Consider the following 18,583-nt stretch of genomic DNA (forward strand, 5'->3'; position numbering starts at 1 on the left):
GCTGAAAGATTACAGTATATTACAATGAACTGTCTGAAATCCATTGAAAAACAGGGTCTTGGGACTATTTGCTTTTTGTTTGTTTGTTTTAATAGTTCTGCATTTCACCCCCTGAGGCAACATGAATAGAAGAAAGAGCTTTACAGAGATGGCCTCATTCATTTCAACACCAGGCTGTTTTTCATTAGGGCATTAGTGAGTAGAAAAGGGGGCAGATATACCCAGAAGCTCAGGAAGCTCGGGCTTTCAGACCCTAGTACATTGCCTCTCTCAAGAACCCATGCCTAACATTGCATTAATAGTTTGTAATCTCATTCCTTTCCTTCAAAATTTACTTTGAAATTTATTTTTATTATTGATTGATTCTAGGTAAGTCCTCACTATGTAGCCTTGGCTGATCTGGAATTCACTGGCCTCAAACTGAGAGAGATCTATCTGCCTCTGCCTCCACGTAGCATCTTGTTCTGTTACAGTTTATTTTTATTTTTAATGTCTCTGTGTGGATTTCTGCATGTGACTTCAGTGCCCACAGACACCAGAAGAGGGTGTTGGATAGCCTAGAGATAGGTACAGTCACTGCCTGACGTGGGTGCTGGGACGTGAACTCAGGTTCCATAAGAGCAGTACACGCTCTTCCCAGACAAGACATCTTTCTGTTGTGTCTCGTCTCCCCTCTCCCTCCCTCCCTCCCTCCCTTCCTCCCTCCCTCCCTCCCTCCCTCCGTGTGTGTTTGTGTGTGTGTGTGTGTGTGTGTGTGTGTGTGTGTGTGTGTGTGTGTGTGTTCTCAGTCTTGGCAGTCCATGGCTTTGCCTGTGGGGCCATCTCACCAGAATCTTATTCCTAGAGCAGCTTCCTGATATACTTTAGGGCCCTGAATTTACCTCCAGGAGGTATTATGAGATGTTATCAGGTGACTTAAGGGTGGGAAACTGTGTTCTCCTTGTCAGAGTTTTGTTTCAACTTGAAAGACAGCTTCAGAGGAAAAATACAACCTGTCTGAATAAGTAGAACGCAAATTCATCAGATGTGTTGATGGAGAATGTTTAAAATTCAGCCAATGGTTTCTCTACTAAAGACTGACGATAATGTTTGAGAAAATCAAATGAACTTGTTTTTCCCATGGAATCCTGGGGAGAGGGGTGTGCGAGCAGGCACAGTGCCTCAGGCTGCAGGGAACCGCAGAATCGGAGACGCTGTGAAAGCAGTAAGCCTGGCGACTGCTCAGTAGTCTCTAAGGATTGCAGACCAGTAAGTCACAACTCCTCAACGCTGAAGCAGCTGAGGGGTTGGTGGACACTGCCAGCCCTTTTGTACTCCTCAGTGTCACTGGATCCTCGCATCACAGAGTGGCAGTGACTTACGACTCCTCCGTTGGGAGGAAAAGTTAGGCCATTGCCTTTTTTTTTTTTTTTTTTCTTTTTCTTTTTTTTTTTTTTTTCTTTTTTTCGGAGCTGGGGACCGAACCCAGGGCCTTGTGCTTGCTAGGCAAGCGCTCTACCACTGAGCTAAATCCCCAACCCCGCCATTGCCTTTCTGTTTGTCGACTTTCTTTCTTTTTTGTTATTTCTGCTTCATCAGTCACTGAATTTCTCATAATCTAAGGAACACGACTCAAACAGAGCCAAACCGATAGTTATACATGCCTTGCTCAAATAATGCAAATTATTTCAGGGGAGAAAAACCTGGTTAAGTAACTCCACCCCCGGATTCATGGAACACTTCTTATTAAAACAAGAGTAAATCATTAAGTACGTATTACTGGAGTTGCAGAAAGGGATCCAACAGAATGCTTTTTAAACACAGAGCAAGAAGCAGACACCATAAACTTCAGGAATGTTTAGGATGTAAGCCTTCCTCCAATTGGCCTGGGTTCCTGGGGCATACATTATGCAAATCATTTTACAGAAGCACCAATCTCCTTTTTCTTGAGGAACCCTTTGTGTACCCACCCTGTCACTGACTGGGAGCACGCCCTCCACCACCCGCCAGAGCCTCACGCATAATGTGGGCTTTGTTTATGTGTCCATAAATATTTCACAATTCAAAACCGGTGCAGTTCCCAGCACAAACAGAATGGAATATTCCTACGCAAAGTCAGGGTCATCAGCACACTATCAGAGCTCCTCCAAACAGAGCCAATCAGAAAAAGGACAGAGGGTCGAAGGGGTCACGGTGGGCTCTTATGTCAAGTGGGTCAGCCAGTGTCTGGGGGAGATTTCCCTAGCCGATAGCACAGGTATAGAAACAAACGAAGGGCTGTTTGTCCACGGCAAACCTCTGCTACCATAGCACTTGCCTTGGCATCAGGTGTTGGTGTGAGTAGGCAGCCAAGTCCCTCAGCCAGACACAAATGGAAACCTGGTGGCATTGCTACCTTCTTCCCCGTCTGCTGCAGAATTCCTGGGTGACAGTCTCTGCTAGAAGCTGCAGTTGCAGGTCGGAGAGTGCATAAAAGATACCCACCTACCCAGCGGGAGTCAGTCAGAGCTCCCTGTGGAGCGTCCACAAATCCTAACAGCTGGACAGTAAACAAGAGTCCCAAAGTCCACTTAAAACATTCACGACAGGCACATTTCACTCTTTGCTACAACTCACACACAGCTAAAACCAGGTGTGTGTGGTTTTTTTCTTTGCAAACGGATACTACCAACTTAAAAGGAATAATTAGCTAGGGCACCGAGAACAAACTGTGAAGGAAAGGGCTACCTGTAGTCCTGAAATCATTTTCTTGGCTTCCTCCATTTCTTTTTCCAAGTGTTCTTGTTGCTCCAACAGTTGTTCTTCCCATGTGGCTTCCAGGTAGGTTCCTGGGCTTCCCGGCCTCCAGTCTCGGGATAATGGAGAGCCTGTCTCGTCTGCGAAACGAAAGGTGGGACCGTAGTTCATGATGAAGATTTCCGGCAGGCAGGCAGAGTGCAGTGTACTTCAGAGGTTCAGGTCACCTGCCTTCTGAACCCGTCTGCACAGACGCACTGGCTCTCCACTAGGTGGGGTTGTGAGGCACAAAGAACTGGTTGTTAACTGAGGTACCCGGCTCAGGAAGGCACTGTAGGAAGCAGCAGGGCTCCTGCCACAGAGACCTGTTACAGCACACAAACCCCCAACTCTGGAATTAACGTCAGACTTGGCTTCCCCTCATAACCGACTATAATTTTCAAGCCAAATTAACCCTTTCCTCCCCAAACCACTTTTGGTAGTGGTGGGGTTTTTGTTTTTATCAGAGGGGTAAACTAAGACCCTAGCACCCTAACTAAGACAATCCTATTCCTTTCACCCCTTGAGTCATAACTAAGTCCTTTTCACACAACACCATGTGAGTCAATCCTGAGAAAAATTAGCAAAGCGTGCTCACAAAACTTGAATATCACTCCCCAGTTTATTTCCTGGCCTTTAAGACCTCGTTGAACCCCAGAGAAGGGGGATTCTAAAGGGGTGAGGAGGGAGTGGTTGAGTGGGTAGAGGAGCACCCCCTTAGAGGCAAAGGGGAGGGGAATAGGGTGGGAGATGGGGAAAGGGGATGACATTTGAAATGTAAACAAATAAAATTATTAATAATTAAAAAAGAAACAGAAACAAAAAAAACAAAAAAAGAAGAAAAAAACTCAAAAAACCAAGAAGACCTCTTTGCTCCAGCGTCCCTGTCTGCTCTGCACCACTTACAGGCATCGCCACTTACGTGCACTGTGGAGTAGAGGGTGAGCCCTTCAGTGAGCTTCTTTACTGCTAAGAAGTGCACAGTAATCATCTGGGTTTAGGATTAAAGATGTTAACGTACACCTTTAGTCCCAACTCTAGGGAGGCAGAGGCAGGCAGATCTCTGTGAGTTTGAGGCCAGACTGGTCTACAAATCCAAGTATAGGACAGCCAGGGCTCTATTATACAGAGAGATCCTGTCTCAAAAATAAATAAATAAAAAACAAACAAAAAAATTTAATGTAAAGATTAAGGAGTAAAGCACAAAGGACCCGGCAGTATCTAACAGTGCAGGTACTCAATAAATACTGCTCTCCTCCCTCTTCATGGCCTTAAGAGTTTGACTCTGTGGGTGACTCTTGGTCTTTGAGACAGGGTCTCCCAGGATAGTCCAGGTTGGCTTAGAACTCACTAGGTAGACTAGTTGGCCCCAAATTTGTGACCCACCCGTCTCCATCTCCTAGGTTCTGAGAGTATGACACCCCACCCTACAAGTCTACAACTGGTACAAATGTTCGGCAAGCAGAGAAGACTTTCATTTCAGTTCTTCTTTTGCAGGGTTCAGTTTCATTACAAGTGGGCCTCAACCCAACGCTTGCACTTTGCTTTATCCAAGTTTCTTTTCGTGTTTAAGTAGGGGGAAAAGAAAAAGATACTTGAGGCAGACTCAGAAGTTCGAACAAAGAGAACTCTGTGGTTCTTTTGTAGCTAGCCCTGTACTCTGTTGCATGTTCGCCGGCATTTTGGTTCAAACTATGTATTCCTGACTCCAACCTAAGTCAGCGAAGCACCAGAATTATCTTCATGAAATGGGCATAATAGAGCTATTTACACAAACAAGGCTTCTGACTGACAAGGCTTCTGACTGCTCCAATGCCATTTATCTAATTCGTAGGCAGCCAGCTAAGGAGGCTCCGTGAGACTGGTGTGAGCTCTTCTGACAGCCTAATACCAGAACTGATGTTCTGTAAGAGGATAACTACATTAATTGGCTCAAAGGCATTAGAGCCCGCTGGAGCTGATGCTCCATTCACAGACAGTGAAGACAGACATGGTCAGGAGGCTTAGTAGTCAGACACACTAAAAACTTCAGGCTTTAAAAAGCTCCCCTGAAACAACCCAGGCAGGCAGGCAGGCAGGCAGGCAGGCAGGCAGGCAGGCAGGCAGGCAGGCAGGGAGACGGTACCTGTTCTGTTCTCTATTCCTTCAGAGGGAATAATCACAAAATCGGCCTTTTCCTCTGACTGGGTTATAATGGATTCGCTCTTTGCACTGTGAATTGGACTGGGTGAAGTCAGACTGTGATCAAACAAAAGAGAAGAGAAGCAATCATTATGAACCGGTATACAGAAGACAGTTTTCACAGCTCATCTCAGAGCTGTATTATTTACACCATGCCTAACATGATTCCTAGCTCACAATTAGAACAAATGAAATAAATGTTGAATGAATAAATTAAAAAAAAAACTAGTCCTTCCGAGCATTTTTGTTTTTCATGTCATTTAAAGACCTTATTTTTAATTATATGTAATTATATATATGGGTGTGTGTGTGTGTGCAGTGAGTGTGTGTATGTATGCAGTGGGTGGGGGGGTGCAGCAGGGGTGTGCATGTGAATGCAGATGCCTGTAGAAACCAGAACAGTGTTGCGTTCCCTGGACCTGGAGTTTCAGAAGTTGTGAGCCGTTCTAGGTGGGCACTGGGAACTGAACCTGGGGCCTCTAGAAGAGCAGGAATCACTCTTTACCACGGAGCCATTTCTCCTACGCCCTAGGGAGTCTTTTCTATAGTAAGACTGCCTTTAAGCATACTTGATTAAATGAGAGTTACCAGAATAGGCAACAAATCGTTTTTTAAGAATTGTGTGTATCGGCCACTATCAGTTCGCAGACCCACACTGACAGGGTGATGCTTGTGTTCCATTACTTTTGGTGCTGGGTCAAAATCATATTTCCAATAATCTGCGTCTCTGATAAGTAACCGGAGATCATCTCTTAGCTAATCCCAAGAGGACCAGTTTGGGAAAGAGACGGCTGGAGTGGATGCGACGTCAGGATGGGCAGAAGGGCAGGAATTCATCCACAGGTGAGCAGAATATAAGAAGAGTGCGGACTGGAAAGACAGCTGACTGGGCAAGAGCACTGACTGCTTTGGCAGAGGACCCAGGTTCAGTTCTTAGCACCAAGACACTGGCTCAAAACCATCTGTAACTCGAGTTCCAGGGGATGTGACATCCTCTTCTGACCTCCACAGGCACCAGGCACATACGAGGTGCACAGACATAGAATGCAGACAGAACAATCATACATATAAAAATAAACCATTCTTTAAAATAGGAGGAGCGATAGGGCAAAAGGAGAAAACCCTGCTAGTGGCAGCCAAATCGAACATTACTTGATTAGTTCTAACTGAAGAATTATTATCTTTGCCATAGTTTCCTAGTTTTTTTTTTTCTTTTTCTTTTTTTTTCGGAGCTGGGGACCGAACCCAGGGCCTTGTGTTTGCTAGGCAAGCACTCTACCACTGAGCTAAATCCCCAACCCAGTTTCCTAGTTTCAAATCATCTTGAGACACCTTTCAATAATTCTTGGTCTGATGTACCTTTGGGAGGAACTGCTGAGATTTTTCCAGGAAGCAGATTTTAAATCTTCCCATGGACAAGACAAGATGGGAGCATGAGGCTAATTATCTCAGGGATCAGGAGTCTGCGGGGCCCTTTCTCCTCACGCTACACTATGAGAACATCAGCTCTAACACAATCTCAGGGGCTGTGGAGACTATGGCTCTGCCCCCTCTTAGGAATTCTTTCCAAATCCATCACCCAGACAACAGTGAAGTGTCTAGGACTCACTGACCCCCTTAATGTGCCCCTGAAGTCTCACAGGCTAATCCTCACAACCACAAGCAGGAGTTAACATTTCCTCTTCCCAGAAACCACAGAAAAATTAAAGACAAGCACAGCGGAAGTAGCCAGACTTCAAAACCCGTGTGTGGACCAGTGTCTCACAGGTCTCCAGAGCTGACCAACTTTAGTGGAGAGGATCTCAATTGGTGCTATGCTCTCTTCTTTTTTAAAAACTGTAAGAAAAAAAAACTTTAAAGCTTCACACCACTGCAGATCATTGCTTTACCTAAACCCATAGGTGCATAGATCAAACAGGTGAGACAAGTGAGGGGCTGCAAGTAGCTTTCAGAAATGTTGAGTGTTTTCTAGAACCCTCTTTATCTATTTTCACTATGTAGGCAATCTGACCTCCAGTTCAACATGAATTCACAGCCAAAAAGCTGTAAAGGGGCTGTGTTCTTGATAAAAAGGGATTTATGAGTGCCCAGACCCCAGCATTTACCACTTACAAAACTGGGAATCTAGGCGCACAAAGTCCTTGTCAGCTGATCCTCTTCCTCAGCTGACAAGGTGCTAGGACGATAACAAGCCCCACTGCCTGCATCTGGCTGGACCGCAGGAGGGATGTGCGAGACAAACCAGAGGGAGGGCATAGGGGATCTAGGATGCTGAGAAACCGCTTTCCTAAAAGCAAAGACGCATGCTCAGTTCCACCTCTCCCCTCCAAGTGAGCTGCCTCCCATATAAGGGCAGAAGGAGGCGGCTGTCTGGATACCCAACCCCACCGGGGGAGTGGCAGAGCAGCCAAAAGAAAACAACATTTCTTTTTCTTGAAATGAGACTGCCAGGGTAAGGCCACGGAGGTAAGACTAGGAAATTAGATGACCAAGATCAAGGACCTCGGAGGGAGGAAAATCCTGAGGCGTGTGTCAGGGCAGCAGCACCTTCCTGGAAAAGGAAGGAGCTTTTAATCTTCAGCCTCAGGTCAGAGAAAAGTATCTTCATGCTAATTAATTGTAAGACTTGGGCTCCTCCCTAACTAGCTTAAAAGTAATATTTGACAAACAAGTAATCTCTATTTACCATCATAATGCTCTGAGAACTATAATAATCTTGTCAGAGAACTGCTGATTACAAATGGGTCCTATATATACATTTCTTAATCTACTATCTCACCAATATTAATTTATTATACCAGCAAACCCCAACAAAGATATTGCTAAATTAGACTTACATCAATTTTTGAAATGGGTAATAGACGAAAAGGAAGAGTCCTGTCGCCCTTCTAAGTGCCTCCATTAGCAGACATATAGGCTCGGTCTGTGTGTGGAGCCTCGAGTCGGCTCCAAATTCCTAAAATCACTCTATTTTGTAGAGCTAATCCCACACCAGCAGCCTGTCCTCACAGAATAGCGCCCCCAATCATCTCTTGTCAGGGGCCAACCAGGACCCCATCCTGGCCCTGCTTCCCCTCATTTCCCCACCTCAAGAACCAAATTGGCTTCAGCTCACCATTTGACTTGTGTCCCTCCCATGGTCCCCTCCTGGCTCTGGCTTCAGGAAGCCTGCTTCCCTGGGTGAGGTAGGAGGCTGAGCGTCACATCACTCCTAAATTCTGGCATATCCCCCCCGCACCGGAGCTCGAAGAACGGTTCCAGAGATCAGCCAGCCAGCGGAACGGTTCGCCCGGGTCTCCGGAGAAAGTAGGAAAGGGAAAAGGTGGGCGTCCTGTCCCGGGGGACCGGGATGCTCCCTAGGGTGAAGCGCGCTGTCCCGGTAGTTCAGACACCGCCGCAGCCGAGCCCCAGCGGAAGCTGCCTCCCATCGCCCGCGGCTGGTCGCTGGCAGCAGCATCTTGGTCCTTGCGGTCGCGCGGCTCCGAGCAAACCCCCGGACAGCCGCATTTTAACCTATCTCCCTCGGGGCAAGAGGCTCCGGTAGCTCCAGCTGAGCGTCGAGTGGATCTAGCGTGCGGTGCTCCGGCTCGGCGCCGCCTCCCGATCCCTCCCTGCACCCACCCCACTCCCCGCTCCTCCCCCTCCCAGGCTGTCACACGCGGCCAGGCAGCGCTGGGCTTCGACCCAAGCGCTGCCGACGGCTCTGGGCGGAGAGGTAAGGGTACTGGCCAAGGCCGGGGCCAGGGGCGCGGTCCGGACCTGGCGGGGCTGAGGGCTATGGAGCCTGGGGAGCGGCGGGGGATGGGCGGCGCGCTGGCAGAACCTGGTGGATCTGATAGTCCTGGTGCCTAGAAGCCCAGCATCGAAGACGTTGCCGTTCCTCTCTGACCCCTCCCTTCTTAAACCCGCGGTTTCAGGACTGACCTAACCCGGGGATAGGAATCCTAAGCCCTACTCTCCAAGGACTGGGAGATGCTGGCAGGATGGAGATTGGAGCTCTCCCACAACCACCAGCAAACCTACAGAACGCCCCCCAACCCACCCCCACCCTCGTCTGCAGCTCCCACCTTCCTTCCCCTCTATCAGTTCCTGTGTTGCTTACCCCCACCTCCCTTACCCCCTCCCCCAACTAAAGGATTGTTCTGCTTGGATACAGAGAGAGGGCTGGTGGCCTTTTTTCTGGAGCAACAGGAGGATTGAGCTTTGCCAGGGCATCCTTGAGAAGCAGCCAGGGAAGGTGTTTTGACACCACAAGATGTCTATCTTATATTCACAGCTACACTCCATCCAAAGCTGCAACATCTCCAAGATTCCTGGTTTGGGGGGGGGGTCACAGAGCCATTAGGTGGTGATGGAAGTGGGCAAATGGCAGAACCTGCTAAAAGCTCTTCTTTCTTGAGGAATCAGTAAAGAAATAGGCAGAGTGTTGGCTCTATACCAAACAGGAAAATACTCTCTTTTGGCACTGCTAAGACTGTTGCCATTGACCTAATGCAGCCTTATGTCCAGCGTGAGTCCCTCACGCTAATCTCTCTCCTGCTGCAATCTGAGTCCTACCTAGAGCAAGGAAGCAGTCACCCCTAGGAAACTCAAACTCTCTTTCCAATTCATAGACACACTCAGGCTTGGGAAAGCCAAAGGCCAGCAGGCATGCAGGAAGCAATAGACCTCATTATACAACAAAACTGCCTTTGATTCTGTACTGACATAGACAGTCACAGCCACAAGCAAAAGAGCAATGGTTTGGAGTCTCATTAAAAGCACACCTACTGCTTCACGGGAGAGCTGCTTTGGGGGCTGGTCAAAATGCCCTCAAGTGGACAGAGATGAACTTTACAGAAAATTATGGGGACACTACACTGAACACTGAAATGTTTAAAGGTGAATGGTATGTTGTAGATCCATTTCAGAAAGAAAAACTACACCCATTATGTGTAAACATTTTAAAGTGGAGCTGGGCTAGCAGTACGCTAAGATGATAGAAAGAGTCCCACAGGACCTCAATACATCAGCAGACCATCTGTCAAGCAGGATGAGTGGAAAAAAGCAGGAGAAAGAAAAAAGATAGAAAAAGCACATAAGGCACAACGAGACTTAAATAGATCAGACCATGCTGGATTGGAGGGAAAAGTAGGAGGGAAAAGATCATCAGAGGATACATTAACTACAACTCAGCATCAAAACCAACTTCGCAAGTAGACTGGGGATGTGTTTATAGGGGCACAATCTCCATGAGCCAGGACAATCATCTTTTTCTGCCACTACACTTGGCATTGGTCAGGCTTTTATTACTGCAGAGTGTCCTATTCTGGCCTCTGCACTTGGCTCTAAGAGAAGCAGTCGTCCTCTCGACTAGAGTCACAAACACCCATAGCCCACTTAAATGCATACTAATGTGCCCCAATTCTTAGCCCTATAAACGAATGTGGAAATGCTAATGCGTCAGACAGTCGTGCATAATTCCCTTTCTTGCTGGGAGCTTTTTCCAGCCTTCTGTGGCTCTAACTAAAGACTCAGACTCAGCCTGCAGGACTGTGCCAGGGAAATGGCTATCATAAACACTAGCAGCTCATACACAAACACTGGGCTGGACTAGGTACTGAAGGGCCCAGTCACGCCCCCATGTGGTCAGAGCTAATTACTGTCCCTGGGATACTGCAGTTTCTGTGGGTGGGGAATTCACTAATACTGTATCCCATGCTTCTGTCGACACAGAACCCACAGGTAGTGCTGAGAGCTAGCCCTTGAATACCAAGCATAAACTGAGGATGGCAAAGGAGGTTAGGTGCTTTTAGCTTGTCAGTACTAGGGGTTGAATGCAGGACCATCTAGCAAGGCAAGCACTCTATTACCAAGTAATACACACATCCAACGGCAGGGAGCTGAAAAGCCATGGGTGGACAGTTAAGAAGTGGATGAACTCCTGAGTGAATGTGTATTACTGACCCAGGCACTGTCATGTCAAGGACCAATGCCTCAGACCCGTGGGAAACTGGCAAAGCCTACCCCAGCTTGGCCAACTGGTAAAGCCTTCCTCTGGCGTAAATGCAAATGCCGACAGTAGGCAAGTATGAATATTTACTAATGATTGACCAGTGTGTAGAAAAACTAGCAAGTCCTGGATGCTGAATGATGACAGCCTGAGACTGTTCATTTAGAGACCTACAAGACTAACTCATTCTTCCCCTCTATGCTATACCTAAAAAATACATCAGGGGTTCCAGGCTGCATGTAGTAGGTGGTACCACTCCACTAGAGTGTGCACACCTCACCTGACCCAACTTTTTGGCATATGTGTGGATCATTTCTTTAGTGTTTGCCCTTTCTTCACTCCCTCACTACCCGTCAGGTTTCCAGGCCCAAGCCTAGAGGGATATATGGTACACAATCCCACAGATGCCTTCTTGCTTTTGGTCTTGGTACTTGAAGCTTAGAATCCCCCTGAAATGCAGCTTTCTGCCAGACCGTAAAGTTAAGAATGGGAAGCCATGGTTACCTGGAGCAGCTGGACTCAGATGGGGACCTTTGCTGGCCTTCGTATTGCTGCACAAGTGCTCGCACACTCCAGTATGGGTTCTCGATCTCCTCATCCACACTGGCATTCCTAGGGGTGAAGGCGTGGGGTGGGGACCAGAAGAGAGGACAGTATTAGTTAGCTCTGCAGTTCAGGTCAGCTCTGCAGAAAATGCAGATGTCCTGCCACTCAGTCTGCAGTGCAGGCAAGAAGATGAAAAAGGGAGCCGGGTAGGCACACACCTGTCATTCGAGCATTGGGAGGCAGAGGCAGGAGGATCAGAAGTTTGAGACCAGCCTGGGCTGCACAGCAAGATCCTGTCTATAATCAATCAATCAATCTCTCTTTCACACACACACACACACACACACACACACACACACACACACACACACACACACAGGAATAAATATAGAAGGTAAACAATTAAAAATATTGACCTCTTTCTATGTCATTTAAAACCTAGGAGCGAAGGCATTGTCTGTGATACCGTGGGATCATGTTCTCCTTTAACAACTACATAACCCTCAAAGCACTTCCTACCGAGAAGTTTCAAGGCAGTCTGGCCTTATGGATACAATCCCAGGATACAACCTCCCCAAGATGGACTACATATCTCCCAGTGAAGAAAACACACTGTGCCAATCACATATATTTAAGTTTTCAGGATGAGAGCAAATTTCCACACATGGTTCCTTACGTTCTGCTAGCTGCAAAATAAACAGCTGAGAAAAAGAAGGCTCAGCCTGGCTTGCTGCTGTGAGCCCGTAATCCTATCTATTCTTGAATTTAAACAGCAGGAGCCTGACTGGACCACAGACCGAGTTCAAGGCCAGACTGAATAACTTAACAGAACCCTGTCTCAAAATAAGGCATAAGAAGGCCAAGGATCTAACATAAAAGCAGAGGTCTTGCTCCACATGTAGAAGGGCTCTAGGTTCACTCTCCTGTATCGTCAGAGAAAGCCACGTTTTCCTCACTAAGATCTCCCTCCCAAACCTCCAGTCACTTATCTTCACTGCAGTGTGGGGGGCTGTTCAGTTGGTATTTCCATCTACTCACACTGTGATTATCTAAGCAAAGAAATGCCAGAGAGAGGAGCCAGTTCCCCTTCCCCAGACTTTTACCTCTGTCTGTATCTGAAGACATCCCGTCCTGACCGTGACACGTCATGGCACACATCAGCCAGAGCAGCCGCTGCTCCTTGGGCCACAGCGGTGGCACAGTGTGGTTGATGACTCTGCACAGAGGTTCTGGAGTCTCGCCCCTGGCTCACCGTCCTGCTAGAGCCAGGTTTAAAATGAGCTGCCAAGGCAAGGACCAGCCTCATGATAGACTTCAGGTTTCCTTCCACAATATCTACAGGATAAGAGAGATCAACAGGTGCTGAGAGGGAGGCAGGGTAGATGCATTTAATATCTATCGCTGGTACTATGGTCAACCAGGCAGGCAGTCTCCATAGCATAAAGCCATGTTCAGTGAGGGACACAGAAGGTTTAAAAGCAAGTACGGTGAAGTATCACAATAAAATGGTTAGATCAGAGAGGCACAGGGGGTCTTCGGGAGTTCGTGGGGAGTTACCTTCGAGGTATCAAGGATGTATTACTAGAGGAAGTGAGTCCTCAATTGGGGCTGCCTGGGGGTCATGCTTTAGTAGCTAGTAGGAGAAGAATAAGAACAGTCCAGGAAAAGATACATGCAGAGCTCCAGAGATCAGTGTAATAGGGTGATATCATCTGCTAGGAAAGCTATGGGGCACGTGTGGCTGCTGAGCACTTAAATGCTACTACTCAGAACTGAAATGTGCTCTAAGTAAGTACTATAATTAGATATATAGTAAATATCTTACACACACACACACACACACACACACACACACACACACACACACATACACACACACGGGAATGCAAAAGATCTCAGACAGTAAAAAGAAGATAGAATGTGGGGCTGGAGAGATGGCTCAGTGGTTAAGAGTACTGGGTACTCTTTCCAGAGGACCCAGGTTTGATTCCCAGCACCCACATCTGTAACGGATGTTCACAACCATCAGTAACTCTAGTCATAAGGGATCTGATGCCCCTCTGGCCTCTGAGAGCACTAGCACACACACAGTACACTGACATATATGCAGGCAACATTCCTATACACATAAAAATAAATAAAATAAAATGTAAAGTATCTCAGTATTAACTTCATGGTAAAGTGATGGGCATAGTGGGCTAGATAAAATATATTATTAAAATTATTTTCAGTCCTTGTTCTTTATGATGTGGCTTTGGAAACCTTTTAAGTACTTATATGACATGTGTTCTATGCCTATGGTCCAGCACTACGCTGGAGAAAGGGAGAGAGTTGGGTGTGGTGCGAGCCCCAGAGCTCACAGCAGAAGTGAAAGCTGAGAAAAGGGAGGGATGAATGGGTGGGTCCTTTGGGACCAGGGAAGCTATAGGAAAGGTGCTGGAATTTTCTCCAAGTGACTTCCAGATGCACAGGGGTAGGGAGCCCATGATACCTGCTCTTGGATCACCCCAGCTGTGGCACGGAAAGCTGAAGGGAGAGGAAACCAAGGCAGCAGGACTAATTAGGAAACACAGAGCTTCTTCAGGTAAAAGACAATGAGGCCCTGAGTGGAGTCTTCCCTTAAAATAGCCCACTTTACTGGGCCAGATCCCCAAGCCCACTCCACATGGGGACTGGGTTAAAGCTATCACTGCTTGCTGCCCTAGAAAAAAAGAGGGAAGAACACACACCACACACACACACACACACACACACACACACACACACACACACACACGAGGGAACACACGTTCTGAGAAGTGCTGGTTAAAGTTAATACAAGCAAAGGAAGACATTCCATTGTTTGGCTTTATAGCCTTTCAAATGGACAAAGCATGCACAGGATTATTTGATGTCCTCTAGCAGATGCTCTTAATGGTCACTGTTTGCTCACCTGAGTGACTTCAAACACACAGAACACCAATAATACAACATGAAAGGGCTTCCTCCCGCCCTCATGCTCAACAAACCAACCTACAGACAACAGACCCAGAGCTGGTGCTGAACAGAAGCGGATCTAGTCAGTTCTAGAAAAAGCATCAAAAGAAGGAGGCCTCTGCTTTCTAAGGATCCCAGCCTGTGTGCTTCCCTACAGCACAGGCAAAGGGTTGCACCACTAGAGAAGAACACAGAAATAAAGGCTGCAGGGCTCTTTTTGTCTGCATGGAATGGTCTCACAGGAAAAAAAGGAAGCTAAAAAAATAATTGCTTTTTAAGTTAAATGTAGCACATACCTCTAATCCCAGAATGTAAAACAACAGAGGCAGGAGAAACACCTACTTTGCGGAAAGCCTAAGATACAGCAAATTCCAGGCCAGCCAGGGCTACACAGTGAGACCCTCACTGTGTCTTGAAAAAAAATATATATGATAGACTATATATGTACACACACACACACACACACACACACACACACACACACACACACACACACACACACATGCTGAGGCTGGGAGGTATCAGAGCTGTGTCTGAGTTGATCCAGTGTTGCCTAACATTCACAAAGCTCTGGGTTCAGTCTCCAGCACTAGCTGAGTGATGGTGTAGTTTTGTAATCTGAGCACTGAGGAGGCAGAAGCTGGAGGGTCAGAAGTTCAAAGTCATCCTCGTTTCTTCTAGGAAATTGAATGGAAAAAGCATAAGTTATGGTGGTTTGTAATTGTACTTGATCATAAAACCCAAAGAACTCAAAAAAAAAGAAAGAAAGAAAGAAAGAAAACTGCAATCTGTCTTCATCCTTGATCATTTAAACGAGACATTCCAAAATTAATACCTCAATTTTGTCATTTATTCTTATACCATTAATATTCCCACACACATTCAAGCAGACCTATATTCAACTCAAATTAGTGGAGAGCTTTCCCCTCTAGCCAGCTCTCTGAAGCACTGGGATCTCAGCACTCCATCACTGTCTCCATGGAAAAAATGAGAATACCGTGCACCAAATCCTATTCCAGTCTGCTCAGCGCCGCTGGTCAGGGCCACGTGGCCAAGGGAGCGCTCTACCTAGAAGCTGAGTGTTTCTTCCCCGGATTAGGTGCTCACTAACCTTTAGCCGAAGTCTGGTGCATACGAATATTTTTGGAAGCCACAAACTGTAGGACCCTCTCCACATTGCTCTTCATCTCCTGCTGGTTACTAGGACTCAACTGTACTCCGCTCAGTTTTTCTCCTGCTGTTAGGAGAAGAAAAACAACAACATCGACAACACCTAAGATCAGAAGGAAGAACATCGTCACGGTCTCATAACGGCCAGGCTGGGGATGCAAACACTAAAATTCTCTATTAATAAATGAGTGAGTGAAGTCCCAGTGTGTGCACCAGGGGAAGTGGTTGGAGAACGGAAAAATGAAAGCCTTTCAGAACACTTCAGTCTTTCAAATGGAAGCCCATAGTGAGGTTATCTGTGCACATTGATTAATAAAATAAATATTCACTGTGTGCCAAACACTGTTGTGGGCATGACAGAAAGCAGGAAGGTAAACAGAGTCTCTTCACTCCCCATTTATACACGAAAGGTAAACAAGTCAATGTTTAATATAATATAATATAATATAATATAATATAATATAATTTAATATAATTTTGGGGAAGAATAAAGCCTGAGAAAACCAGGACCTTTCTGTTAATATGGTGTTGCAGAGTCTGAGTAAGATGTGCTTATATTTAAGAAGGGCACGTGCCAGACTGAAGAGCCATACAGGTGAACCCCAAAATGGGATGAGTTCAGACTCTCTGAGAGGCAGAAAGACAATATGCTCTTTAGGCAGGAAGTGCACACCTATGACTTCAGCAGTAGGGTGGCTTAGGCAAAAGCATCAGGAAGATTCAGGTTAATCAAAGTCAGCCATGGCTACATAGCAAGTTCTGGGCCAGCCTGGGCTACATGCGACTCTATCTCAAAAGAAAAAAAAAAAGGCCAAATGTGACTAGAGTGGAGTTATCAGAGTCAAGACCCAAGAAAGGCCCTGTGGATAAGCAAGGTGGGTCACTCAGGGCTCTGTGGACCACAGGAACAACCCTGAGTTTTATTCTAAGGGGATGGAAAGCCATCAGGACTTCCACACAGGTCAGTGACACTATCTAGTTTGTGATAGTGACTGTGTATGGATATGGCTCATAGAGGGAATGAAACAGAGACACAATTGGGAACAACCGTCAAAACAGTCAAGGTGAGAGATAAAGGTGGTTGGGGTTTAGGTGGGAGAGGGTGCTGGCCGGAAGTCAGGTGCTGAGCATATTTTGAATACAAAGCTGACAGCACATGTTAAGACCTGGCTGTGATACCAGAGGGGAGGAGAATCCCGGGGAATGCCGTCTACATGCTGTGCTTGATAAGTCTGAGAACGGTAACACTGAAGCGCTCCTGGACAAAGACAGAATATGCAGGTGGGCATCGAGGCTAAGGAAGTAAGGAGCATGGTATGGGTGAGGAAATAAAAGGTTCTGATTGGCTGTAGGTAAGACATTTGAGCAACGGTGGAGAACAGGCTGCTATGGGCGTGCCTAAACCCAGGGAAGAGCTAAAGGCTAAATACACCAAGCTGGGGAGAGAACATGAGGTTTTCTCTTCTCTTAGGTATATGTGCGAGTACATGAGGTGTGTCGGGTGTGCACACGTAGGTGGGCATGGCTGCGCAGATGGGAGAAGCTGCTGTCTTGCTCTGTCACTATATTCTTCATTCCCTTGAGACAGGTTTTAATTTTTTGTTTACTTGGACTAGGGTGGTAGTCAGCAAGAACAGTGATCCTCCTGTCTCCACTCCTCGAGTGCTGGAGTTATAGGTATACTTGTGACCATGCATGGCTTTTTAAACATGAGTAGTGGGGATTCGAACTCCAAACCTCATGCTTGCACACGAATCACAACTCAGTCCTGTTGAGGTTGTTTCAGGCTGGTTAAAACTGGATCTTGGGAAAATAAAAACAGACAGATTCTGCTTCCAGGTTCATGGTCTACCTCTGGGAGTTAACTCTGGCTGCCAGGAGGGAGGATGGGGAACTGTGGCCACTAACATTGATTATCTATCAAGGGAGAGGACATAGAATCACCTAGGAGACAAGTCTCTCCGTTGAGGAACTGTTTATATTAGGTTAGACTCTCTGGCCATGTCTGGGAGAGGATATCTCAATTAAGTTAATTGAGGTGGAAAGAACCCCCTAAACGGGCGGCACCATCCCCTGGGCTTGGGCCCTGGATACAGGGAGAGGAGAGAATGAGCTGAGCCCAGCATCCATTGTTCGCTCCTCTGGATGTGGCTGCAACTTGACCAGCTGCCTCAGAGCCCTGTCACCACTCCTTCCCCATTACACTGGACCTCTCTTCAAGCTGTCAGCCAAGGTAAACCCTTCCGTCTGTGAGCTGCTTTCGTTACAGAGACAATGCAAGCTACATTAATACAGTATTTGTTAAAGAAATACAGGTGGAAGAGCTTTTGGTTTTAATCCTTTGTGCCTAGATTTCCTGCCAGGCCACATGTAACCTGTCTAAATAAAGGAAAAAGAAGATGCTTAAAATGGACTTTGGGTTTTTTTTATTTTATTTTCAGTTATGTACATGTGTGCATGCTTGCGTGTGTGTGTGTGTGTGTGTGTGTGTGTGTGTGTGTGTGTGTGTGTGTGTGTGTGCATGCGTGCCTGTCTGTATGAATACAAGGGCAGGTGACCTTGGAGTCCAAGAGAGGAGTGACCAGAGGCTGGAGTAACAGAACTCTGTGAGCCACCATACTGGGATGGTGGGAGGCAGACTCAGGTCCTCTGCAGACTCAGTGTACACACTCTTAATAGCTGGGCATCTTTCCAGCTAGGAATCTGGAATTAAAACAGAGCTAGGTTTGGACCTCTACCTGGACACTCGTTATGTGAACTCGTGAACTTGCTAAGCCTCGTAAACCATCAGTAAATAGTATTGATCATTCATAATCTACAAATTTGAATTCACAAATACTCCAAAATATGAAGTATTATTATTATTATTTTATGTACATGGGTGCATGTATGTCTACGAATGCTCAGTGCCGAGGGAGGCCAGAAGAGGGCAGCCAAGTCCCAGCACGGGAGTTAGAAGTGACT

General features: G+C 46.7%; 1 protein-coding gene and 1 long non-coding RNA gene across 13 annotated transcripts in view; one reads left to right on the top strand and one right to left on the bottom strand.

The window, feature by feature from the left end:
• The window catches only part of Dixdc1 (DIX domain containing 1), a 73,378-nt gene that overhangs the window by 25,881 nt on the left and 28,914 nt on the right, over positions 1-18,583 (bottom strand). For 4 of the 11 annotated variants that reach the window (XM_017595731.3, XM_063265744.1, XM_063265746.1 and 1 more), the window contains 5 exons: positions 15,561-15,722; positions 12,577-12,808; positions 11,432-11,539; positions 4,880-4,992; positions 2,707-2,855 (listed from right to left, as the gene is read on the bottom strand). In XM_017595731.3, coding sequence (XP_017451220.1) covers positions 2,707-2,855; positions 4,880-4,992; positions 11,432-11,539; positions 12,577-12,808; positions 15,561-15,722 — 764 coding nt within the window. 11 annotated transcript variants of the gene reach the window in all.
• LOC120094337 (uncharacterized) lies at positions 8,294-12,224 on the top strand. Of its 2 annotated transcripts, none has more exons than XR_005488652.2 (2): positions 8,294-8,650; positions 11,916-12,224. It is a non-coding gene; the product is annotated as an uncharacterized LOC120094337 (long non-coding RNA). The 2 variants fall into 2 exon arrangements; XR_010054380.1 differs by having other exon boundaries at positions 8,513-8,650; positions 8,853-12,224.

The sequence above is a fragment of the Rattus norvegicus genome, chromosome 8 (assembly GCF_036323735.1).
Source record: "Rattus norvegicus strain BN/NHsdMcwi chromosome 8, GRCr8, whole genome shotgun sequence".
NCBI classification, from domain to species: domain Eukaryota; kingdom Metazoa; phylum Chordata; class Mammalia; order Rodentia; family Muridae; genus Rattus; species Rattus norvegicus.